At 43.0% G+C, this 25876-nt stretch overlaps 3 protein-coding genes and 1 pseudogene across 3 annotated transcripts in view; 2 read left to right on the plus strand and 2 right to left on the minus strand.

Annotated features, from left to right (window-relative positions):
• LOC123727735 (TBC1 domain family member 31) overlaps window positions 1-5317 on the plus strand; it is a 43029-nt gene extending 37712 nt beyond the window's left edge. Inside the window, exons 21-22 of the mRNA XM_045696741.1 lie at window positions 4257-4406; window positions 4747-5317. Coding sequence (XP_045552697.1) covers window positions 4257-4406; window positions 4747-4871 — 275 coding nt within the window. The 3' untranslated portion in view covers window positions 4872-5317. The remainder of the gene's footprint in view (window positions 1-4256; window positions 4407-4746) is intronic.
• A 1667-nt stretch (window positions 5318-6984) lies between these two features.
• On the plus strand, window positions 6985-13952 carry LOC106595738 (protein FAM83A). Its single transcript, XM_045712751.1, has 5 exons — window positions 6985-7665; window positions 9057-9331; window positions 9824-9991; window positions 11205-11329; window positions 13109-13952. Exons 1-5 carry the CDS (start codon window positions 7419-7421, stop codon window positions 13950-13952), a joined length of 1659 nt encoding a protein of 552 aa, XP_045568707.1. The 5' UTR covers window positions 6985-7418.
• Window positions 13953-14666: 714 nt separating this feature from the next.
• On the minus strand, window positions 14667-16661 carry LOC106595611 (uncharacterized protein C8orf76). The gene is made up of 6 exons (XM_045696747.1): window positions 16473-16661; window positions 16285-16380; window positions 16037-16180; window positions 15559-15863; window positions 15151-15283; window positions 14667-14930 (listed from the first exon to the last, which is right to left on the minus strand). Exons 1-6 carry the CDS (start codon window positions 16578-16580, stop codon window positions 14763-14765), a joined length of 954 nt encoding a protein of 317 aa, XP_045552703.1. The 5' UTR covers window positions 16581-16661; the 3' UTR covers window positions 14667-14762.
• Window positions 16662-19774: 3113 nt separating this feature from the next.
• Window positions 19775-25846, minus strand: LOC106594904 (zinc fingers and homeoboxes protein 1-like; annotated as a pseudogene).
• Between the last annotated feature and the right edge of the window lie 30 nt (window positions 25847-25876).

Here is a 25876-nt window from a genome sequence, read left to right on the forward strand (position 1 = left end):
TGATGGTTGCAGTGTTCCTCTAAGCTAATAGTTGATGTTGAAGGTTGCAGTGTTCCTCTAAGCTAATAGTTGATGTTGAAGGTTGCAGTGTTCCTCTAAGCTAATAGTTGATGTTGAAGGTTGCAGTGTTCCTCTAACCTAATAGTTGATGTTGAAGGTTGCAGTGTTCCTCTAAGCTAATAGTTGATGTTGAAGGTTGCAGTGTTCCTCTAAGCTAATAGTTGATGTTGAAGGTTAATGTTCCTCTAAGCTAATAGTTGATGGTTGCAGTGTTCCTCTAAGCTAATAGTTGATGTTGAAGGTTGCAGTGTTCCTCTAACCTAATAGTTGATGTTGAAGGTTGCAGTGTTCCTCTAAGCTAATAGTTGATGTTGAAGGTTAGTGTTCCTCTAACCTAATAGTTGATGTTGAAGGTTGCAGTGTTCCTCTAAGCTAATAGTTGATGTTGAAGGTTGCAGTGTTCCTCTAAGCTAATAGTTGATGTTGAAGGTTACAGTGTTCCTCTAAGCTAATAGTTGATGGTTGCAGTGTTCCTCTAAGCTAATAGTTGATGTTGAAGGTTGCAGTGTTCCTCTAAGCTAATAGTTGATGTTGAAGGTTGCAGTGTTCCTCTAAGCTAATAGTTGATGTTGAAGGTTGCAGTGTTCCTCTAACCTAATAGTTGATGTTGAAGGTTGCAGTGTTCCTCTAAGCTAATAGTTGATGTTGAAGGTTGCAGTGTTCCTCTAAGCTAATAGTTGATGTTGAAGGTTACAGTGTTCCTCTAAGCTAATAGTTGATGTTGAAGGTTACAGTGTTCCTCTAAGCTAATAGTTGATGTTGAAGGTTAATGTTCCTCTAAGCTAATAGTTGATGTTGAAGGTTACAGTGTTCCTCTAAGCTAATAGTTGATGTTGAAGGTTGCAGTGTTCCTCTAAGCTAATAGTTGATGTTGCAGTGTTCCTCTAAGCTAATAGTTGATGTTGAAGGTTGCAGTGTTCCTCTAACCTAATAGTTGATGTTGAAGGTTGCAGTGTTCCTCTAAGCTAATAGTTGATGTTGAAGGTTAATGTTCCTCTAAGCTAATAGTTGATGTTGAAGGTTGCAGTGTTCCTCTAAGCTAATAGTTGATGTTGAAGGTTATAGTGTTCCTCTAAGCTAATAGTTGATGTTGAAGGTTACAGTGTTCCTCTAAGCTAATAGTTGATGTTGAAGGTTGCAGTGTTCCTCTAAGCTAATAGTTGATGTTGAAGGTTGCAGTGTTCCTCTAAGCTAATAGTTGATGTTGAAGGTTACAGTGTTCCTCTAAGCTAATAGTTGATGGTTGCAGTGTTCCTCTAAGCTAATAGTTGATGTTGAAGGTTGCAGTGTTCCTCTAAGCTAATAGTTGATGTTGAAGGTTGCAGTGTTCCTCTAAGCTAATAGTTGATGTTGAAGGTTGCAGTGTTCCTCTAACCTAATAGTTGATGTTGAAGGTTGCAGTGTTCCTCTAAGCTAATAGTTGATGTTGAAGGTTGCAGTGTTCCTCTAAGCTAATAGTTGATGTTGAAGGTTAATGTTCCTCTAAGCTAATAGTTGATGGTTGCAGTGTTCCTCTAAGCTAATAGTTGATGTTGAAGGTTAATGTTCCTCTAAGCTAATAGTTGATGTTGAAGGTTGCAGTGTTCCTCTAAGCTAATAGTTGATATTGAAGGTTGCAGTGTTCCTCTAAGCTAATAGTTGATGTTGAAGGTTAATGTTCCTCTAAGCTAATAGTTGATGTTGAAGGTTAATGTTCCTCTAAGCTAATAGTTGATGTTGAAGGTTAATGTTCCTCTAAGCTAATAGTTGATGTTGAAGGTTGCAGTGTTCCTCTAAGCTAATAGTTGATGTTGAAGGTTGCAGTGTTCCTCTAAGCTAATAGTTGCAGTGTTCCTCTAAGCTAATAGTTGATGTTGAAGGTTGCAGTGTTCCTCTAAGCTAATAGTTGATGTTGAAGGTTGCAGTGTTCCTCTAAGCTAATAGTTGAAGGTTGCAGTGTTCCTCTAAGCTAATAGTTGATGTTGAAGGTTGAGTGTTCCTCTAAGCTAATAGTTGATGTTGAAGGTTACAGTGTTCCTCTAAGCTAATAGTTGATGTTGAAGGTTGCAGTGTTCCTCTAACCTAATAGTTGATGTTGAAGGTTGCAGTGTTCCTCTAAGCTAATAGTTGATGTTGAAGGTTGCAGTGTTCCTCTAAGCTAATAGTTGATGGTTGCAGTGTTCCTCTAAGCTAATAGTTGATGTTGAAGGTTGCAGTGTTCCTCTAAGCTAATAGTTGATGTTGAAGGTTCCAGTGTTCCTCTAAGCTAATAGTTGATGTTGAAGGTTGCAGTGTTCCTCTAAGCTAATAGTTGATGTTGAAGGTTGCAGTGTTCCTCTAAGCTAATAGTTGATGTTGAAGGTTGAGTGTTCCTCTAAGCTAATAGTTGATGTTGAAGGTTGCAGTGTTCCTCTAAGCTAATAGTTGATGTTGAAGGTTGCAGTGTTCCTCTAAGCTAATAGTTGATGTTGAAGGTTGCAGTGTTCCTCTAAGCTAATAGTTGATGTTGAAGGTTACAGTGTTCCTCTAAGCTAATAGTTGATGTTGAAGGTTGCAGTGTTCCTCTAAGCTAATAGTTGATGTTGAAGGTTACAGTGTTCCTCTAAGCTAATAGTTGATGTTGAAGGTTGCAGTGTTCCTCTAAGCTAATAGTTGATGTTGAAGGTTGCAGTGTTCCTCTAAGCTAATAGTTGATGTTGAAGGTTGCAGTGTTCCTCTAAGCTAATAGTTGATGTTGAAGGTTGCAGTGTTCCTCTAAGCTAATAGTTGATGTTGAAGGTTGCAGTGTTCCTCTAAGCTAATAGTTGATGTTGAAGGTTGCAGTGTTCCTCCTAAGCTAATAGTTGATGTTGAAGGTTGCAGTGTTCCTCTAAGCTAATAGTTGATGTTGAAGGTTGCAGTGTTCCTCTAAGCTAATAGTTGATGTTGAAGGTTGCAGTGTTCCTCTAAGCTAATAGTTGATGTTGAAGGTTGCAGTGTTCCTCTAAGCTAATAGTTGATGTTGAAGGTTGCAGTGTTCCTCTAAGCTAATAGTTGATGTTGAAGGTTGCAGTGTTCCTCTAAGCTAATAGTTGATGTTGAAGGTTGCAGTGTTCCTCTAAGCTAATAGTTGATGTTGAAGGTTGCAGTGTTCCTCTAAGCTAATAGTTGATGTTGAAGGTTGCAGTGTTCCTCTAAGCTAATAGTTGATGTTGAAGGTTGCAGTGTTCCTCTAAGCTAATAGTTGATGTTGAAGGTTGCAGTGTTCCTCTAAGCTAATAGTTGATGTTGAAGGTTCAGTGTTCCTCTAAGCTAATAGTTGATGTTGAAGGTTACAGTGTTCCTCTAAGCTAATAGTTGATGTTGAAGGTTGCAGTGTTCCTCTAAGCTAATAGTTGATGTTGAAGGTTGCAGTGTTCCTCTAAGCTAATAGTTGATGTTGAAGGTTGCAGTGTTCCTCTAAGCTAATAGTTGATGTTGAAGGTTGCAGTGTTCCTCTAAGCTAATAGTTGATGTTGAAGGTTGCAGTGTTCCTCTAAGCTAATAGTTGATGTTGAAGGTTGCAGTGTTCCTCTAAGCTAATAGTTGATGTTGAAGGTTAATGTTCCTCTAAGCTAATAGTTGATGTTGAAGGTTGCAGTGTTCCTCTAAGCTAATAGTTGATGTTGAAGGTTGCAGTGTTCCTCTAAGCTAATAGTTGATGTTGAAGGTTGCAGTGTTCCTCTAAGCTAATAGTTGATGTTGAAGGTTGCAGTGTTCCTCTAAGCTAATAGTTGATGTTGAAGGTTGCAGTGTTCCTCTAAGCTAATAGTTGATGTTGAAGGTTGCAGTGTTCCTCTAAGCTAATAGTTGATGTTGAAGGTTGCAGTGTTCCTCTAACCTAATAGTTGATGTTGAAGGTTGCAGTGTTCCTCTAAGCTAATAGTTGATGTTGAAGGTTGCAGTGTTCCTCTAAGCTAATAGTTGATGGTTGCAGTGTTCCTCTAAGCTAATAGTTGATGTTGAAGGTTAATGTTCCTCTAAGCTAATAGTTGATGTTGAAGGTTGCAGTGTTCCTCTAAGCTAATAGTTGATGTTGAAGGTTAATGTTCCTCTAAGCTAATAGTTGATGTTGAAGGTTGCAGTGTTCCTCTAAGCTAATAGTTGATGTTGAAGGTTAATGTTCCTCTAAGCTAATAGTTGATGTTGAAGGTTGCAGTGTATGGGGTGTTGGTGACTAATACAGTGTGTTTTGGCAGGTCAACAGTGGGAGATGAGAGCCAGGTCTCCGTGCTCCACTAGTGGCCTGCTTCACAATCCTGTTGCTTCTCCTGGTCAGTCTCAACAACGTCACAGTCCCAACAACATCTGTCTAAACAACCAGTCCACCTCAGACGACTCCACTTGCTGTGAGTGTTTCTGACTGTCCGTACCACATTTTGATTTATTTCACCAGGTAGGCCAGTTGAGAACAAGTTCTCATTTACAACTGCGACCTGGCCAAGATAAAGCAAAGCAGTGCGACAAAAACAACAGTTACAAATGTACAGTCAATAACAATAGAAAAATCTACAGTCACTGTTTCTACCACCATATTTCCAGATCTATACTCCAGCAGAAAATATCAACAGAATTCAGATCTACCAAGACGTTCAGTGTTCCCAATGTGCCCGATCCCACTGTAATCTTGCTGAGTTTACATCCATACAGTGAGTCCCTGAAGAGTCCTGTGATGTCTTGTTTTCTCAGTCTCTCTGGACCGGGGTCGAGGGGAGCTGGACTGCAGAGAGAGGGAGTTGATGCAGGACATCAGAGAGCTGCGGCAGAAACTGGCGGCCCGCGGCAAAAACTCAAACTCTACCACCTCCCAGTAACCACGACACACAAACACACCATCTCTCAGGGGTCAGCTGTGCCTTTTGTTTTGCATATCTAGACTTGAAAAGGAAACTGAAATGTTTTGTGGTTTTCTGCTCGTTTATCCGTTTCAAAGAAGATGCTGATATTTTTAACAAACAGCTGTCCACTAACCACAACCCTGGTGTTGACTAGTCAAAGAGGGATTCAATGAAAGCCTTCCATGGTCTTAATGAGATTTGTAGCAAAACCCTCTCCTGTGTGTATTTATATTTTGTTATTTAAGTTGTTTTTAAGTATTGTTGAATCAACTTTGAGTCATTTCATCTCTGCCTTGTTGACTAGTTTCAGTCTTTGACAGACTATACTCACCAGTCGTGCTTTTGGTCTGATGGTGACTTATGGCTTGCTTATCTCATAGGTATCCAGGTAATTAACCTTAATAAAGCCTTATCAAATCAAATTGTATTTGTCAGATGCTTGGTAAACAACAGGTGTGGACTAACAGTGAAATGCTTGGTAAACAACAGGTGTGGACTAACAGTGAAATGCTTGGTAAACAACAGGTGTGGACTAACAGTGAAATGCTTGGTAAACAACAGGTGTGGACTAACAGTGAAATGCTTGGTAAACAACAGGTGTGGACTAACAGTGAAATGCTTGGTAAACAACAGGTGTGGACTAACAGTGAAATGCTTGGTAACAACAGGTGTGGACTAACAGTGAAATGCTTGGTAAACAACAGGTGTGGACTAACAGTGAAATGCTTGGTAAACAACAGGTGTGGACTAACAGTGAAATGCTTGGTAAACAACAGGTGTGGACTAACAGTGAAATGCAGTCTGGTCCTTCACAACAATACAGGGAGGACTAACAGAGAAATGCGAAACAACAGGTGAATAACATGAAAGCTTAGTAAACAACACAGGTGTGGACTAACGAAACTTGGCTAAACACACATGGTGACTAACTAAACTTGGATAAACACACAGGTGTGACTAACGAAAGCTTGGATATACACACAGGGTGAGTAACAATAAGCTTGGATATAACACACAGGTGTGACTAACAGTAAACTTGGATAAACACCAGGGTGACTAACGTGAAACTTGGATAAACACACAGGGTGACTAACGATAATGCTTGATAAACACACAGGGTGGTACTAACAGTGAAATGCAGACTGACTGGTCCGTCACAACAATACAGAGAGAAAGAAAACTAGAGATATACACACAGGGTAGTAACAATAACTTATATACAACACAGGGTGAGTAACGATAACTTGGCTATACACACAGGGTGAGTAACAATAACTTGGATATGCACACAGGGTGAGTAACGATAACTTGGCTATACACACAGGGTGAGTAACAATAACTTGGATATACACACAGGGTGAGTAACGATAACTTGGATATACACACAGGGTGAGTAACAATAACTTGGCTATACACACAGGGTGAGTAACAATAACTTGGATATGCACACAGGGTGAGTAACGATAACTTGGCTATACACACAGGGTGAGTAACGATAACTTGGCTATACACACAGGGTGAGTAACAATAACTTGGCTATACACACAGGGTGAGTAACGATAACTTGGCTATACACACAGGGTGAGTAACGATAACTTGGCTATACACACAGGGTGAGTAACGATAACTTGGATATACACACAGGGTGAGTAACGATAACTTGGCTATGCACACAGGGTGAGTAACAATAACTTGGCTATACACACAGGGTGAGTAACAATAACTTGGCTATACACACAGGGTGAGTAACGATAACTTGGATATGCACACAGGGTGAGTAACGATAACTTGGCTTCAATCAGTGTAGATGAAGGGGAGGAAACGGGTTAAAGAAGGATTTTTAAGCCTTGAGACAATTGAGACATGGATTGTGTATGTGTAACATTCAGAGGGTGAATGGGCAAGACAAAAGATTGAAGTGCCTTTGAACGGGGTATGGCAGTAGGTGTCAAGAACTGCAACGCTGCTGGGTTTTTTTCACGCTCAACGGTTTCAACACCCAAAGGACATCCAGCCAACTTGACACAACTGTGGGAAGCATTGGAATCAACATGGGCCAGCATCCCTGTGGGCAACGCTTTCGACACAGTGAGAGAGTGATAGACACACATTGCAGTGACAAGTCTGTGAAGAGTGCAGTCAGGTGTTATCAGCCTCCACTGAGCTGATCAGACAGCCATGTTCACCTCTGTCACTCAACTAGAGGGAGTGCTTTAAACAGCAGGTCTCTGTCACGCTCTCAATCCCATAACAGCTCACCTGTCCCCCCCAGCACACTGCAACCCACAGGTGGAATGTACTCATAGAAATAACAATACTAGACTGGGCATCCCCATTCAAGTCAACGTAATTCTACTTCTATGGGTGTAGCCAACTGTACAACTGATTGGGGGGGGCAGGGCTCAGAAACCTCACAGCTGCTACTCCATCCCTGTCTGTCTCCACCAGGGTTTTTCACTCAGTAGCAGCAGTAGGTAACTACAGGTAATACGTGTTGATCAGAGAGCCTTGTACAGCTTCACTATGAACCTGCAAAGCAACGGCCTGTCTGTTCAGTGGTACCTGAAGTCCAAGCCGGTGGGAAAGGTGAGGCGGCGTGTACAGGAGATGAAAAACCCATCTGTCTCCCTGGTGTCGGGCGACATTGACCTCAGCCACAACGAGAGCACCAGATTGGCCATGGACGCCTTGCTGAACCAGGGATTGGACATGTACCAGGAAGTATTGGCCGGAGAGGGCGAGGTGGACTTCCTGTCCAAGGAGGAGAAAGGTTGGTCTTTTTTTCTACTCTGTTCCTCCTATCTACCTTAAACCATCAGTCTATTCCTCCTCTTATCTACCTTAACCCATCAGTCTGTTCCTGACTCCTCTTATCTACCTTAAACCATCAGTCTGTTCCTCCTCTTATCTACCTTAACCCATCAGTCTGTTCCTGACTCCTCTTATCTACCTTAAACCATCAGTCTGTTCCTCCTCTTATCTACCTTAAACCATCAGTCTGTTCCTCCTCTTATCTACCTTAAACCATCAGTCTGTTCCTCCTCTTATCTACCTTAAACCATCAGTCTGTTCCTGACTCCTCTTATCTACCTTAAACCATCAGTCTGTTCCTGACTCCTCTTATCTACCTTAAACCATCAGTCTGTTCCTCCTCTTATCTACCTTAAACCATCAGTCTGTTCCTCCTCTTATCTACCTTAAACCATCGGTCTGTTCCTCCTCTTATCTACCTTAAACCATCAGTCTGTTCCTCCTCTTATCTACCTTAAACCATCAGTCTGTTCCTCCTCTTATCTACCTTAAACCATCAGTCTGTTCCTCCTCTTATCTACCTTAAACCATCAGTCTGTTCCTCCTCTTATCTACCTTAACCCATCAGTCTGTTCCTCCTCTTATCTACCTTAAACCATCAGTCTGTTCCTTCCTCTTATCTACCTTAAACCATCAGTCTGTTCCTGCCTCTTATCTACCTTAAACCATCAGTCTGTTCCTGACTCCTCTTATCTACCTTAAACCATCAGTCTGTTCCTGACTCCTCTTATCTACCTTAAACCATCAGTCTGTTCCTCCTCTTATCTACCTTAAACCATCAGTCTGTTCCTCCTCTTATCTACCTTAAACCATCAGTCTGTTCCTCCTCTTATCTACCTTAAACCATCAGTCTGTTCCTCCTCTTATCTACCTTAAACCATCAGTCTGTTCCTCCTCTTATCTACCTTAAACCATCAGTCTGCTCCTGACTCCTCTTATCTACCTTAAACCATCAGTCTGTTCCTCCTCTTATCTACCTTAAACCATCAGTCTGCTCCTGACTCCTCTTATCTACCTTAAACCATCAGTCTGTTCCTCCTCTTATCTACCTTAAACCATCAGTCTGTTCCTCCTCTTATCTACCTTAAACCATCAGTCTGTTCCTCCTCTTATCTACCTTAAACCATCAGTCTGCTCCTGACTCCTCTTATCTACCTTAAACCATCAGTCTGTTCCTCCTCTTATCTACCTTAAACCATCAGTCTGTTCCTCCTCTTATCTACCTTAAACCATCAGTCTGTTCCAGTACTGTATTTGTTGCACAACTGTAAAGGGCTTCCTCCCTGAGAAGCATTGTGTAAAAAGCACTAGATATTAAGCCAATGTATTATCACTTATGTTTTTTTAAAGGTTATATCCTGGAGAACACTACAGACCTGAGCACCAGCAGTCTGTGTGGGACGGAGAGTGACGACCAGGCAGAGGGCTCCACCACCTCTTCCCAGACAGACACCTGTTGTCCATCCGTGTCTGAGAGCGAGCCCCCTGGCTTGGACCATGGCTGGCCAGCAGAGGACTGGAGCTACCGCCTGCAGGGCGAACCCAGTGTAGAGGTCTACTTCCAGTCTGATAGAGCAGCCAGCATGAAAGACCTGCTCAGAGAGTTCATCAGCAAGGCCACAATGGTACGTGATATAACTTTCACTGTTAACTATTTGGAGATGTCAATCTACTGTCATGATTATACCTACATTATATTTTTGCAGCTGTTTACAAAGTTGGATAATGATGTGATGAGAGTTTGATCAAGCAGATTCAGTACCGTCTATAATTAAGCAATAAGGCCCAAGGAGGTGTGGTATATGGCCACTATACCACAGCTAAAGGCTGTTCTTAAGCACGACGCAACGCAGAGTGCCTGGATACAGCCCGTAGCTGTGGTATATTGGCCATATACCACAAACCCCGATGTGCCTTATTGCTATTATAAACTGGTTACCAACGTAATTAGAGCAGTAAAAATAAATCTTCTCATACCCGTGGTATACGGTCTGATATACCACGGCTGTCAGCCAATCAGCATTCAGGGCTCGAACCACCCAGTTTATAATACCAAGTACATAATAACTAATAATGTGGAAGATACCAATCACAGCAAACATGTGATATGTCTGCAGGTTCTGGCCATTGTAATGGACACATTCAGTGATGTGGAGATGTTCTGTGACATACTGGAGGCAACCAGGAAGAGGAACGTGTTGGTCTACCTGCTCCTGGACCATATCAACCTGCAGGTCTTTGTCAACATGTGTGAGATGCTACAGATCAACAGTAATCATCTCACTGTGAGTCTCTGCTTATGGTCCTTTTCATCATGATATTTAGATGACACTAATGATTGTAAAAGGTGGGGAGGCAGGTAGCCTAGTGGTTAGAGCGGCAGGTAGCCTAGTGGTTAGAGCGGCAGGTAGCCTAGTGGTTAGAGCGGCAGGTAGCCTAGTGGTTAGAGCGGCAGGTAGCCTAGTGGTTAGAGCGGCAGGTAGCCTAGTGGTTAGAGCGGCAGGTAGCCTAGTGGTTAGGCGGCAGGTAGCCAAGTGGTTAGAGCGGCAGGTAGCCAAGTGGTTAGAGCGGCAGGTAGCCTAGTGGTTAGAGCGGCAGGTAACCAAGTGGTTAGAGCGGCAGGTAGCCTAGTGGTTAGAGCGGCAGGTAGCCTAGTGGTTAGAGCGGCAGGTAGCCTAGTGGTTAGAGCGGCAGGTAGCCTAGTGGTTAGAGCGGCAGGTAGCCTAGTGGTTAGAGCGGCAGGTAGCCTAGTGGTTAGAGCGGCAGGTAGCCTAGTGGTTAGAGCGGCAGGTAGCCAAGTGGTTAGAGCGGCAGGTAGCCTAGTGGTTAGAGCGGCAGGTAGCCTAGTGGTTAGTTAGCGGCAGGTAGCCTAGTGGTTAGAGCGGCAGGTAGCCTAGTGGTTAGAGCGGCAGGTAGCCAAGTGGTTAGAGCGGCAGGTAGCCTAGTGGTTAGAGCGGCAGGTAGCCTAGTGGTTAGAGCGGCAGGTAGCCTAGTGGTTAGAGCGGCAGGTAGCCTAGTGGTTAGAGCGGCAGGTAGCCAAGTGGTTAGAGCGGCAGGTAGCCAAGTGGTTAGAGCGGCAGGTAGCCAAGTGGTTAGAGCGGCAGGTAGCCTAGTGGTTAGAGCGGCAGGTAGCCTAGTGGTTAGAGCGGCAGGTAGCCTAGTGGTTAGAGCGGCAGGTAGCCTAGTGGTTAGAGCGTTGGGCCAGTAACCGAAAGGTTGCAAGATCGAATTCCCGAGGTAAAAAGGTAAAAATCTGTCGTTCTGCCCCTGAACAAGGAAGTTAACCCACTGTTCCTAGGCTGTCATTGTAAATTAGAGTTTGTTCTTAACTGACTTGCCTGGTTAAATATATATATATATATATTTTTTTTTTTAAAAGGTACACCTTTCAGACATTTCATCTTTTTAACTTTACTGTAAACTAGCAATTTGATGATAGCTTTTTGTGTTTGTCATTCACTCACTGCTACATGAAATGCCACCGTATTCTGTCTGCAGAAAATGTCGGTCCGTAGTATACAAGGAGAGACGTATTGTGCAAAGTCTGGAAGGAAAGTCACTGGACAGATCAAAGAGAAGTTCATGATCATTGACTGCACTTCAGTGCTGGCTGGATCATACAGGTACATTTCTGTTGTATAATTAGCTAATAGTCACATCAATGTCACAATCACAATGGTTGATCTCATTCTGAATAGATCAATGATATGATGGTTGATGTCATTCTGAATAGGTAGATCAATGTTATGATGGTTGATGTCATTCTGAATAGATCAATGTTATGATGGTTGATGTCATTCTGAATAGGTAGATCAATGTTATGATGGTTGATGTCATTCTGAATAGGTAGATCAATGTTATGATGGTTGATGTCATTCTGAATAGGTAGATCAACGTTATGATGGTTGATGTCATTCTGAATAGGTAGATCAACATTATGATGGTTGATGTCATTCTGAATAGGTAGATCAATGTTATGATGGTTGATGTCATTCTGAATAGATCAATGTTATGATGGTTGATGTCATTCTGAATAGGTAGATCAATGTTATGATGGTTGATGTCATTCTGAATAGGTAGATCAATGTTATGATGGTTGATGTCATTCTGAATAGGTAGATCAATGTTATGATGGTTGATGTCATTCTGAATAGGTAGATCAACATTATGATGGTTGATGTCATTCTGAATAGGTAGATCAATGTTATGATGGTTGATGTCATTCTGAATAGGTAAATCAATGTTATGATGGTTGATGTCATTCTGAATAGGTAGATCAACATTATGATGGTTGATGTCATTCTGAATAGATCAACGTTATGATGGTTGATGTCATTCTGAATAGGTAGATCAACATTATGATGGTTGATGTCATTCTGAATAGGTAGATCAATGTTATGATGGTTGATGTCATTCTGAATAGGTAGATCAACATTAACGATGGTTGATGTCATTCTGAATAGGTAGATCAACATTATGATGGTTGATGTCATTCTGAATAGATCAATGCTATGATGGTTGATGTCATTCTGAATAGGTAGATCAACGTTATGATGGTTGATGTCATTCTGAATAGGTAGATCAACGTTATGATGGTTGATGTCATTCTGAATAGGTAGATCAATGTTATGATGGTTGATGTCATTCTGAATAGGTAGATCAACATTATGATGGTTGATGTCATTCTGAATAGGTAGATCAATGTTATGATGGTTGATGTCATTCTGAATAGGTAAATCAACATTATGATGGTTGATGTCATTCTGAATAGGTAGATCAACATTATGATGGTTGATGTCATTCTGAATAGATCAATGTTATGATGGTTGATGTCATTCTGAATAGATCAATGTTATGATGGTTGATGTCATTCTGAATAGGTAGATCAACATTATGATGGTTGATGTCATTCTGAATAGATCAATCAATGTTATGATGGTTGATGTCATTCTGAATAGGTAAATCAATGTTATGATGGTTGATGTCATTCTGAATAGATCAATGTTATGATGGTTGATGTCATTCTGAATAGGTAGATCAACATTATGATGGTTGATGTCATTCTGAATAGGTAGATCAATGTTATGATGGTTGATGTCATTCTGAATAGGTAGATCAACGTTATGATGGTTGATGTCATTCTGAATAGGTAGATCAACGTTATGATGGTTGATGTCATTCTGAATAGGTAGATCAACGTTATGATGGTTGATGTCATTCTGAATAGGTAGATCAACATTATGATGGTTGATGTCATTCTGAATAGGTAAATCAAAGTTTGACGTCATTCTGAATAGGTAGATCAATGCATTATGACTCAGTTGTTTACAATTATGATGCTTGTTTGAATTTTCAGCAATGTTTGTAGTAGTAATATTTGTTCATTGTGGTCTATTCCTCAGTTTCACCTGGCTGTCCTGGCAGGTCCACAGAAGCCTGGCTGTACTCTTCAAGGGCAGCGCGGTCGAGCCTTTCGACCTGGAGTTTAGGAAGCTCTATGCCAGCTCCAAGCCTGTACCAGCCTTCCTCTCAGTGGCAACGGAGTTCAACCTGACCAGGCCGCTTATCACCCATCAAGCAGCAGCCACCTCAACCCCACTGACAAACCTTCCTTGCCCCAGTCCTGGTACCACAACCCAGAACAGAAACTTCAACAACCAGGCTATGGTTCAACCAACCACCACAGTCCAGCTCAGATACTCTAGCCAAACCCCAACGGTTCAGCCAACTACAACCTCCCAGCAGAGACACCCCAACACTGAGCCAACAGCACCACCAACCTCCCAGCACAGACACCCCAACACTCAGCCAACCTCCCAGCAGAGACACCCCAACACTCAGCCAACAGCACCACCAACCTCCCAGCACAGACACCCCAACACTCAGCCAACAGCACCAAACCTCCCAGCAGAGACACCCCAACACTCAGCCAACAGCACCACCAACCTCCCACAGCCAACAGCACCACCAACCTCCCAGCAGAGACACCCCAACACTCAGCCAACAGCACCACCAACCTCCCACAACCTCACAAAGCACCACCAACCTCCCAGCAGAGACACCCCAACACTCAGCCAACCTCCTCCCAGCAGAGACACCCCAACACTCAGCCAACAACCTCCCAGCAGAGACACCCCAACACTCAGCCAACCTCCCAGCAGAGACACCCCAACACTCAGCCAACAGCACCACCAACCTCCCAGCAGAGACACCCCAACACTCAGCCAACCTCCCAGTGCTTGGTGAATCAGCCTTACTACACAGGTCCCCGGAGCCACAGGTTTGACTGGATCACACAGAGACACACTGCAACCAGGCCCGTCATGTTCCAGAGAACCTTCTCCAGTGATTATAGTACTGGAGACAACCTGACCTGGCGACCCTTTAACAGCAATTACCTTCTTTATGGAGGGACAACCGGATTGTTGGACAGACACCCACTTCTCAAGACTGGCCAGTGGTTTACTGTTCCTAAATAACTGAAATGGCATCATACTGAAATTTGACAGTACACCCTGTGAGGTCAATTATGTTCTCAACTGAAAATGGGCAAGTAACTGCGTAAATGTGCCTGTTTTCCTTTGCTTGATGCCTGGAGTACAGGAGTAGTACTTCAATCACATCATTATCTCATAAGGATGATAATTGTCTGCCTCCAGGCTGAGAGCTTTGTGTTTCAGTACATGTTAATTCAATGGAGTCAAAACAACATGTCACAGACCCATCCACCCTGATAGAACCACCCTAAGTGACAGCCTAGTGATGTGTGCTACGCTTCTTAGCCAAGGGCCGGGCCTCTTAACATACCTTCTGATCCATACACTGTCGAGCGCGAGGTAATGCAGAATGGCAAATCAGTAGTTTTCTAAAATGTGTCCAACCTCACACTTTTTACAAATGGTTCTACTTTGAAATTCAATACAGCAATTATCTAATTCAACTTTACTGTAGATTGAAGTGTGACATTTAGACATTATTTAATTTCATAAGGCGGTCACCACATTGTTACACGCAGAAGTAAAAAAATAAATCCATTCATCAAAATGTGTAGCCTAGTTAGGTCTTTACAGAGGGTAGTTTAGGTCCATCCTTCTTCAGTACTCCTGTCTGTACCAGTCTGTTCCACCACCTGTCTTCAAAGTCCTTCAGAGAGAGACCTGCCAAGCTCTCTCCATCCTGGTTGTCCTCTCTCATCCTCTCTGGAATTACATCTTCTGACATCACCTGAAGGGCAAATCAATAACGATGCATGATCAATCTGGTCAGAAGCGTACCCTCTTACCTTTTCAGAACATGTGCATCGTCAATTGTAATACATCTAAAAGCAAAACCATGACATCTTGGTGCCAGCAAGCCTTTAATTTAAACATACCAGAAGATAATTTGATGAATAGACACCATGTGAGAACAGTAGTCTATGTACTGTGTCTCTAACCGGTCTCACCTCAGAGACTAGCTGTAGTGTGGTGTCTTTCGGTTCCAGACACCGTAGAGCCTCATCAGCCTTCTGTAGGGCTCTCTCACTGTTCTGGAGAACAAAGGATGACTGTTGGCCCTTTAATGCCCTGAGGACGAGTCTGGCAAGGCAACATAATACAGTCAAACAACCATCTTCACAAGACAAAGACTGTGCTAAACAGTGACATTTAGGATGAATGTGTAAATATGCTCTCTGCTTTAAGCCAAGGGCCAATTTCCCAGAGGTAAAGTAAGCCTTTAAACTGCACTAAGATGCACTTTCAATGGAGAATCTAAATATGTGTTTGGGAAACCAGTCCTAAAGACTGCCCAACAAGCTTGTAGCCATGGTATTCCATATAGAATCTCTGCTTGTCTCTCACTGATTATTTACCTGGCCCGGACAAAACACATGCAGGCCTTGAGCCAAACGCCGTCCCGCTCTTCCTTCAGTTGCTCCTCAGTCTGAGAGTCATCTCCCCGTTGAAGAGGACTGGAGCCTGAGGGTGATGACAGAGACTGAAGGAGATGAAGGTAGCTTTGTGCCAGCTTCATCCAGTGCCACTGGTGGTAGGGGTGGAGAGAACACAGCTGCTGCAGACAAGTGACCTGGCTCCTGAGGTCTCCGAAGCGCTCGTGGACGTTCGCAGTCAGATGAAGTAGACCCGTGAGGTGACAGGTGTTGGAGGCTTCATTTTTCTGGCCATGGAATGAATTTCAAAACAAACATTTTACTACCTGGTATACTGTAACCACAGACAAGAGCTGGTTGGACAACAAGACTAGGTATTCTGTATTATTAATGTATAATAAAAACCATATTATGTTACAATGTATAAAGATAAGACTCACTCAACAGCAACGGTTCTTACAAGTGTTTCTGTGATCTCCAGGGCCTCCACTCTCTTCCCCAGGTGACAACAGCACCTTGCCATTCCCTCCATTATGTCCCGCCTAATGGTCAGGTTGCCGTCAGGGATATAGGAAAGGCAGGTAGTGTAGGCGTTTAAAGCTTCCTGGGGAAATGGATATAGTTAACAGATGAGAAACGCATTTGGATACTAGATGGATATGATAGACAATGTGTAACTAAATTACTCAAGGGAAGAGGGGTCAATACCTGGAAGTTCTTTCGCCTGTACGCCATATCAGCTCGAAATTTGAAGATCTTTTGCTTCTCCAAAATGTCCTCTGTGTCGATGCTCTCCCAAAACCACTGTTGAAATAGACATAGTTCAAAATATCCATACATTGCAATGCTAGCAAAAAAAATGATGCTACTTAACGTTGGGTAGCGAGTTAACTCACCTCTGCTTCACAGAACTTTGCATTGTAAGACGACAGTGCAACAACAGTTGGCTTCGCTCTTGATTCCTCTAACACCGAATCGTCAAAGGTGCTACCGAAAATCTCCATTTCAAACGATGACAGTGAATTCAAATTTTACCGACACTAAAAAACAAAACAAACGTCAACGTGCGCAGTGTTACAAGCTAATATGACCGTTGGGAAACAGAAAAAAATAGAATGTGTTCCGGGGTGATATGTTCCAATGACAGACGCTTTACTTTCTTCAATGAAATGCTCTATTTTCTATAAGAGAAACTCCAGTCATATTTTGAAGGTAAATATTTTATAAAGACACCAAAATACACGCCTTTTCGTCCAAATGTATTGTATTTTGTCCTCAAAACAACTATAAAATATATATTTGTCTAAATCAAGCCACAGCCTCAAAAAACAGTTTGATTTCAATTAAAAAGCATTGCAAAGTCTATGGCTCAGGGGACTAAAGCTTTTTCCACTGAGTTTTCAGCTCCAAGGCTACTCTGTCTCAACATTAAAAATTCCTTGGTTTACCATAATGTTTGCAAATAAACTCAATTTTCCCAAAGCACCTCGACATATCCAGAAACCAAACATTCTTCTCATAGATAACTTAATAAATACAGTAGGAGAAAGGAGACTGACTGACATTATCCATTATAGCTGTAGCTAGCAGAATAGTATATTAAAAAGACAGGTTAAAAGATTGTGTGCACAATCTAATAGGAAAACTGTTAAGCATGTATTAAAGTTACGTATTCAACTGTTGGGTATTAGTACTAAACAAGCACCTTTCTAAATATTGAGAAATAGCAAAGAGGACAGACAGGTAAGAATTATTGTACTAGGATAAAAACAGTCATGTACTATGGTCACAATGTCACGTCTACTGTACAAAAAAAGAGTAACGTGGATACATTGAGAGTTGCCAACTGAAGAAGGCAAAGAGCCACCGGGCAAAAAATATATTTTTACACATTAACAGTAAAACGCCATACAAGCTATTAGTTGAAGTTGAGACAGGATTAATCATAAATAAAGATTATAAAACCATTAAAAACAACTTTTCTAATACAAGCACATAATGCTGTCTCATCTGCAGTCAGGTGATTATTTCATGCACTATATGGATCTCAAAATTCAAATGCATCTTCTACCTTAACTATGGTACAAATAACTGTTCCTGCATGAAAACGTTAACGATTTCACAGCATAACATGCAGCCCAATTTGAAATGTTTATGATGAGCATGGAACCCAGTGACCAGAGCATATAGGACATGGCTTACAGGTAAGAAACAAATGTCTTGGTTCTACTAATGTCAAAACCTGTCATTTAAATGACAGTTGGGGAGAGCATAGTCTGCAAACGTTTTCAAAATAAATGCAAAACAATACAAACATGCATCTGAACATACATTAGAAAAACACTTGTTCAAAAACAGCCCTGTATCAAGTCCTCCAACACTAGTCTTCATACATACAAGTACTGCAGTCTTAAAAACAATAAACTTTATACATAATTCAAACTCACGATACACGTTTCCAAGTCACCAGAGTTTCACATGATTGAAATAGGGACCCACATTGTGCCAGTTGGTTGTGCTGGAAGCAATAGGCCACATACAGTCCATTGATTTTCATTTGTGTCATATCAACACCCAACTTTAGAATTGATCCACAAGGAGGGGCAAGTCAATAAGGTGCATCCTCTTGAAAATATAATCATTTCAGAGGAGGACAATACAAGGCAAAATACTTAGTTTTACAGCGTTCAAAAGGAGCTCATATAGAAAGAGATTTGGTCTCTTAAAGCCATTAAAGGGTAGAAGGGATATAAGGTGCCTAATCAAAGTTGTTTTCCGCCACAAGAACATGTTAAAGAGATTCTCCGGTACTTTTGTATACATTTTAGCCAGTAGTTCTGAAAGTAGCATTCAGCTAAATTGTGTACTACCTCACATCACTGGCATAGAACACAGAGACCTTGCGGGGGGGTCTGAACACTGACACATCCAGTCCAAAGCAGGCGGTTTAAAAAAATACTTGGTAGTCGCAAAAGTTCCGGAGCATGTCTTTAATACAGTAGTGGGCAAAGTGCACAATTATAAGTGCTACACTGTCAGTTTCCTTCAGAGACACCACAGTATACAGTCCCAGTCAAAAGTTTGGCCACACCCACTCCTTCAAGGGTTTTTCTTTATTTGTACTATTTTCTACATTGTAGAATAATAGTGAAGACAAAACTATGAAATAACACATATGGAATCATGTAGTAACCAACAACAAAAAAAAGTGTTAAACAAATCAAATTATATGTTATATTTGAGATTCTTCAAAGTAGCCACCTTTTGCCTTGACAGCTTTGCACTCTCTTGGTAGTCTCTCAACCAGCTTCATGAGGAATGCTTTTCCAACAGTCTTGAAGTAGTTCCCACATATGCTGAGCACTTGTAGGCTGCTTTCCCTTCACTCTGCAGTCGAACTTATCCCAAACCATCTCAATTGGGTTGAGGTCGGGTGATTCTGGAGGCCAGATCATCTGATGCAGCACTCCATCAGTCTCCTTCTCGGTCAAATAGCCCTTACACAGCCTGGAGGTGTGTTGGGTCATTGTCCTGTAGAAAAACAAATGATAGTCCCACTAAGAACAAACCAGATGGGATGGCGTATCGCTGCAGAATGCTGTGGTAGCCAGGCTAGTTAAGTGTGCCTTGAATTCTAAATAAATCACAGACAGTGTCACCAGCTAAGCACCCCCACACCTCCTCCTCCATGCTTCACAGTGGGAACTACACATGCAGAGATCATCCATTCACCTACTCTGCATCTCACAAAGACACGGCGGTTGGAACCAAAATCTCAAATTTGGCCTACACACCAAAGGACAGATTTCCACCGGTCTAATGTCCATTGCTTGCGCCAGGAAACACGAGCAAGTCTCTTTTTCTTATTGGTGTGCTTTAGTAACGGTTTCTTTGCAGCAATTCGACCATGAAGGCCTGATTTATACAGTCTCCTCTGAACAGTTGATGTTGAGATGCGTCTGTTACTTGAACTCGGTAAAACATTTATTTGGGCTGCAATCTGAAGTGCAGTTAACGCAAATAAACTTATCCTCTGCACCAGAGGTAACTGAGTCTTCCTTTCCTGTGGCAATCCTCATGAGAGCTAGTTTCATCATAGCACTTAATGGTTTTTGCAACTGCACTTGAAGAAACGTTCAAAGCAGTCATCAAGGCAACTATTTTCAAGAATCTAAAATAAAAATATATAACACTTTTTTGGATACTACATGATTCCATGTGTTATTTCATAGTTTTGATGTCATCACTATTATTCTACAATGTAAAAAATAGTCAAAATAAAGAAAAACCCTGGAATGAGTAGGTGTCCAAACTTCTGACTGCTACTGTACATACTGGGCCTTCAGGCCCGTGTTCATAAAGCATCTTAGAGTACATATGTAATCTTTTACATTGTACAAAAGTACAGACTCAGAGCTTCGTAATGGTATATTATACACTACAGTTGGAGAAAGCTATGTAGCTTTAAAAATTGCTATTCTTGTATAACCAGTTTTGAGAAAAAGCCTTAAGGTTTTTTTTCCACACTTGCCAGAGAGCTCGAATTTGTTCACACCCTCTTAAGCCTTAGCCCCACCCATCTCTTTAAGGATTCACACGAGCTCATGAGTTGGTCTATGGACTCAGAATCTAAAAGGCTAAACTGATCCTAGATCAGCACTCCTACTCTCGAGTCCCTTGGTTTCTAAGTCTTTCATAGTACAGGAGTCCACATTCAATAGTTAACTTTGGCACCGCAGTTCCTCCAATCAATTTCAATGGGAACCCATAATATAATCTGATTTCACGTGATTCATTGCATTCATTCCATGAATGTACTTACAGTACTTTGTAATCTCTATAATAATAGGGATATATACACGAGAGACATTAGCCATTAAAAAAAGGACCTCTTAATTGCACATAAATAACTGTGCCGAATACTGTAGATTAACAAATGTCAATTTTCCATGAATTATCATCATATCAAATATTGTATTATCAATTGAATTTCAGCATTTTAATGTCTGACCAATTAATATTTAAAGTACTGTAATATGTAATTCTTGACTAGATTGACTAATGGCGCCACACTAGCACTGTAAAAAGGTGCACATATTGTTTGTGTTTGTATTGGTGGGATATTATCGCTCAGTCTTGCATTCAGACAGTACCCTTTAAAACACGTAAGAGAAAGCGAAATGTGTTTGTGCTGTTTGACTAAATCCAACGTTGTGTTCATTTGGGCACACCATACCAAAATGTTTTGCAACAGAAAGCAAAAATGGCATTTCTACTTGAACAATTCCATGTAGTCCCTCCCTGTTTCAGTCCATTTGGTGCCTAACGAACACAGCCCAGCTGTCCTTCACTACTCTGACTGAGTTTTTCTGGCACCCTGAGAGGGCTCCCAAGAATCACTTTCATCAGTGTCGTCATCCTCCTCCTCCTCCTCATCTTCCTCACCCACCACGGTGTCATCCTGCTCTTCAGGTGCCATCTCATTCTCACCCAGCAACGCTTCCTCTTCCTGCTGGTCCACGTTTACCTCAGCATCCCCAAACGGATCAGCACCCATATCTTCCCTCTTGTGTATCTCAGCGAACCACTCTCTCACCTGCTCGTATCCCATACTAGACTTGGTCACAAGCTCATCCAGGTCCTGCTCATTCAACAACTTGTGCTTCAGGTAATACTCCTTCAGAATGTCTTTCCCAGACTTCAACTTGATGATGGGCAGTGGTGGTGACTTCTCCGTGCTGGTTGACCTCTTGGCCTTCCTGCTCCGAGACCTCCCCCAGCCTCGGTTACGTATCCTCCTCTTCCTGTTTTTGTTGCCGTTCAGTCCCTCTACATTGCCGCTCTGGTAGTGGAAGAACCACTTGAGGTTGCCGTTCTTGAAGGAGTACCGGGTATCTCCGAACCAGTTGACAACGTAGACCCTGGGCAGCCCACTCTCCTCTGCCAGCTTGTCATATTCCTCTGTGGAGGGCCACTGGGTACGGACAAAGGCACTCTTCAGGACGTGGAGCTGCTCAGGGGTTTTCTTTCCAATGTTCTTGTCCCCCCTGTTTGGCCGCCGGCCACCCGGAGGGGTCTGGGATCCTTTTCTAGACGAGGTGGCCTCGCTCTCCATCCGCTCTGCTCTCAGCTCAGGTGACTCTGCCTCCACTACCTTCCTCTTCTCTGTGAACCAGGCGTCGATCTCTCTCCGGGTCAGCTTGGTCTCCGTCCTCAGCCGGGTCAGTTCGTCGTCAGACGGAGTGCTTCCCTTCTGGTAACTCTCCTCAAGAACCACCAGCTGCTCTGGTGTCTTCTCCTTGAACTTCTGCAATGTGAAGTCTGGGAAGGAGTTCCAGGTCTTGGGGCGTGGCTCTTTCTCTTTGACGGATGGTGTGGGCGGTGGAGACTGAGGGGTCTCGTCGCTGGAGTCAATGACGATGGTGGTGCCGCTGCTGTGACCCCTGGGACTCTGGCTGTCATGGAACACGATGATGTTGCTGTTCTTGGAGTTGCGCTGGTTGTAGCGCGTGTCGCTGAACCACTTCTTGATCTCCCCTTTTTGTGAGGCCGGTCAGCGTCATGAGCCTGGCGATCTCCACGTCGCTGGCGAAGTGGTTCTTCAGGTAGCTGGCTTTCAGCTCCGCCAGCTGCTCCTTGGACTTCTTGGGCCGCATTCCAAAGTGGTCGGCGCTGAGGGCCGAGTTCTCCTGTGGGGTCAGGGAGGGAGGCTGGACAGTGGTGGCTCTCTTCATCTCACTGACCGCTGGGCTGGTCTGGTGGGAGGACATCTTGGGGATCTGGCTGTGGCTTGGCATCCCTGCTACTGTCAAGGTGATGGGTGTGGTCACAGGCGTGCCAACCTGTTCAGAGTTTACAAAAGTTTCACTCACTCCACAATATTACAACAACTGACAAGACATATTGAGTTGAGAAACTATAAACAGAAAATATTACATCATCCACAATGTCATCAATAAGTACCAACCTGTGTAAAAACCAGGCCTGGCTGGCCTACTATCTGACAGGTCTGGAGGATAGACTGCAGGCCGTTGGTCGCAGCAGAGAGCTGGTGGGCCGGGATAACAGTGATGGTCTGAGGCACCGTGTGCACAGTCCCGTTGAACTGCTTTCTCCTAGCCTCCTCCACCTCAAATCAAAGTTTATTTGTCATATGCACAGGATAGACGCAATGTAAATGGAACAATAAAATGCATACTTGCAAGCGCCCCCTTCAACAGAGCGACAACAATTAAAACATATATATTCAATGAGTGAAAATATGTTTAAAAAAGCACAATTAAAAACACTATGTCCCCCAAAAATTTTTACTCTGGTATAAGACAAACATGAATCTAACAGAAAAAGCACCTCCTCAGGTGTCCAGCTGACCCCGTGCTTCAGACGCTGGGCAGAGAACCAGATCTTTATCTGTTCCTCACTGAATTTGGTCTGAGCCGACAGACCCAAGATCTCTGATACTGAAGGGTAGGGGAATTTCTTGTAGGTGTTGACCAGGACTGTGTTGGTATCCATGGATTGGTTGTATGAGGGGATACTGCTGACGGGGATGAGGAGCTGGGCTTGGGCGCTCTGTGGGGAGGGAGGGAGAAAGAGGATGCAAGAGAGAGGGTAGAGAGCAAGAGCAGAGAGAGAGGTTTTAGTCACTTATTTATCAGTAACATTACATAGTATCAACAGCAGTGAAAGGTGATTTGTTTTATACAATTTACAATTTCAAAGAATTTGAAAATATGATGACCTGCTGGGCCTGCAGAGCTGAGAGGACCTGGGCCAGACCAGGGGGGAGCTGGAGTCCAGACATATTGGCGCTGAGGACAGAAGATTTCTTCTGTTCTGATGACATCGTATTGGGAATGTTCAGGAGAACACTGTGTTTCATGGACTCAGTGTAATGTGGGCTCATCTTCTCTACAGGAGTGAGGGAACCCAGCCCCAGAGGTGCTTCGATAGGCTCCTGCTCCCCTTCACTCTCTCCCATCCCGTCGCTCTCCTCGGCTGCTTTCAGAGACACGGCGATCCTCTTCGGTTCCCATTTACCCCTCATTTTCATGATGGGGGTTTTGCTGAGTGAGATGCCAGCTGAGGCGGGGTCATCGCTCTCTTCCGTCTCATGCTGTGTGTAACCCCCATCCGAGAGAAGGTCACTGAGCGTCTGCTCCAGGGTTGGTTGGTTGCTGCGTTTCACTCCTGTGCAGGTGGCACCGTCCTCTCCGCTTGAATGACTGATGTCGTGCTCTGAAAAGGAAATTGCCCAGCTATGTTAGTTTAACTACATCAGAGAACAAGGGTCATTTTCAGGAGTAGAGCACACCATAGCAAAACGTTTTGAAACAGTAGGTCAATATGGGCGTTTCATATAGGTTTCAAAAGCTTTTCTCCTGTTTAGTGACTACAGAACAAAAATAACACTTTGTCACATGCGTGGTAAACAACAGGTGTAGACTGCTTACTTACGGGCCGTTCCCAACAATGCAGAGAGAAAGATAAGAGAAAAGGAAAAGAATAACACAAGGAATATATCCACTGAGTAAAGATAACTAGGCTATATACAAGGGGTACCAGCACCGAGTCGATGTGCAGGGGTACGATGTAATTGAGGCAGATATGTACATATAGGTAGGGACAAAGAGACTAGGCAACAAGATAGATAATAAACAGTAGCAGCAGTATATGTGATGACTTGAGAGTGCAAAAAGGGTCAATGCAGATAGTTAGTCCAGGTAGCTAGCTATTGGTTAACAGTTTTATGGCTTGGGGGTAGAAGCTGTTCAGGGTCCTGTTGGTTCCAGACTTGCCGTGCGGAAGCAGAAAGAACAGTCTATGACTTGGGTGGCTGGAGTCTGACAATTTTTAGGGCTTTCCTCTGACACCGCCTGGTATAAAGGTCCTGGATGGCATGAGCTCGGCCCCAATGATGTAACGGAACGTACGCACTACCCTCTGTAGCGCCTTGCGGTTGGATGCCAAGCAGTTGCCATACCAAGCGGTGATGCAGCCAGTCAAGATCGAGACAGGTGATTAACATTTCAAGAAAACGATGTGAGCAACATGTTGAAGATGAATAAAACCCTTCCCCACCTGTCTCTGGGTCAGTGGAGACCACAGCGGTGTCTGTAAGTCCCTCTGCAGCGCTCTCAGCTCCATCCTTCCCCTCCCCCACCTGCATGTCTGCATCCTGCTCCTCCATCACGTTAGAAGAAGGCAGGACCATGCAAGGTGTTGTTGACTTCCTCCTGCTTGCCATGGTGTAGGTAGGCTATCCTCCAAGATAACTTTGTTTAAAGAGATGTGTCTGGAATGGATTTGACCTTCCGCTAGTGATGGTTTGATTCACATACTAAAACCTCCAATATTTTCATCTGTGGACTGAAATAAAAAATATGTATTTGACAGGTTCCATCCAATATAGCTTCACTTGAACAGCTACAATCTGTATGGATTACTGCATAATGGTAATAGCACGTTCGTTGTACAGTAATTACAGTGAAGTTGAAACGTGTCCTAACTATATCTACCACCTTTTGAATGTGAAACCCATTACAATGATTATTTCTGCACACCAGTGCAACTTGTTTGTAGCTACTGTCTAGTTTGTAGCAGCTAGTCATTTACAATACGTTTGGATCCAATTGCTCTTAATGCCATTTGTTTATGTAGAAAAAAAACTATTGCTATCCAGTGTGACTATAGCAAATTCATAATCTTATTAGATTGCTAGCTATCCAGATCTAGCTAACTAACCTAGCTTCCATTTCTGCATCTAGCCAGCCAGTTTACACCTGGGATAGACATTGCGGCTGGAAGCCAAATACTGCAGCTAGCTAGCCACCACAGTAGGCAGTACAGCAGCTGAGTTTGCGTTTACTTACCAGGACAAGAGGTGGCTTCTGCGCAGGCTCTCCTGCCCCCCGCAATTTGTCTTAGGTTCTCGTCTAATGTTAGCTAGCCTACCTCTACAGTTCAGCCCGAGCTCTCTGCCGGACTGCAGTAGTTTTGCTCGGAGGCAGGAGAGTCCAGTTCACCGCTGTCTGCAGATGAAAACATGTAACATTTTCGCTGCAACAGTTCTTTTCCCGACTGATATCCCTTTACAGACGTATTCAAAAAGGCATTTAGCCACTACATTAGTCACCTCAAGCAAGCCATTTGTCCATCAAATTATATCACACTGTGTTTTTTTAATGGCAGTTAATGATTAAGCGGCGTCATCACGTTAATGCGATACGTCTTGACGTCATTCATAGGCGACATGTCACGCACGCATGGAGAAATGTTGCTTCAAATAAAATGTCTATCA

Source organism: Salmo salar, chromosome ssa02 (genome assembly GCF_905237065.1).
Source record: "Salmo salar chromosome ssa02, Ssal_v3.1, whole genome shotgun sequence".
NCBI classification, from domain to species: domain Eukaryota; kingdom Metazoa; phylum Chordata; class Actinopteri; order Salmoniformes; family Salmonidae; genus Salmo; species Salmo salar.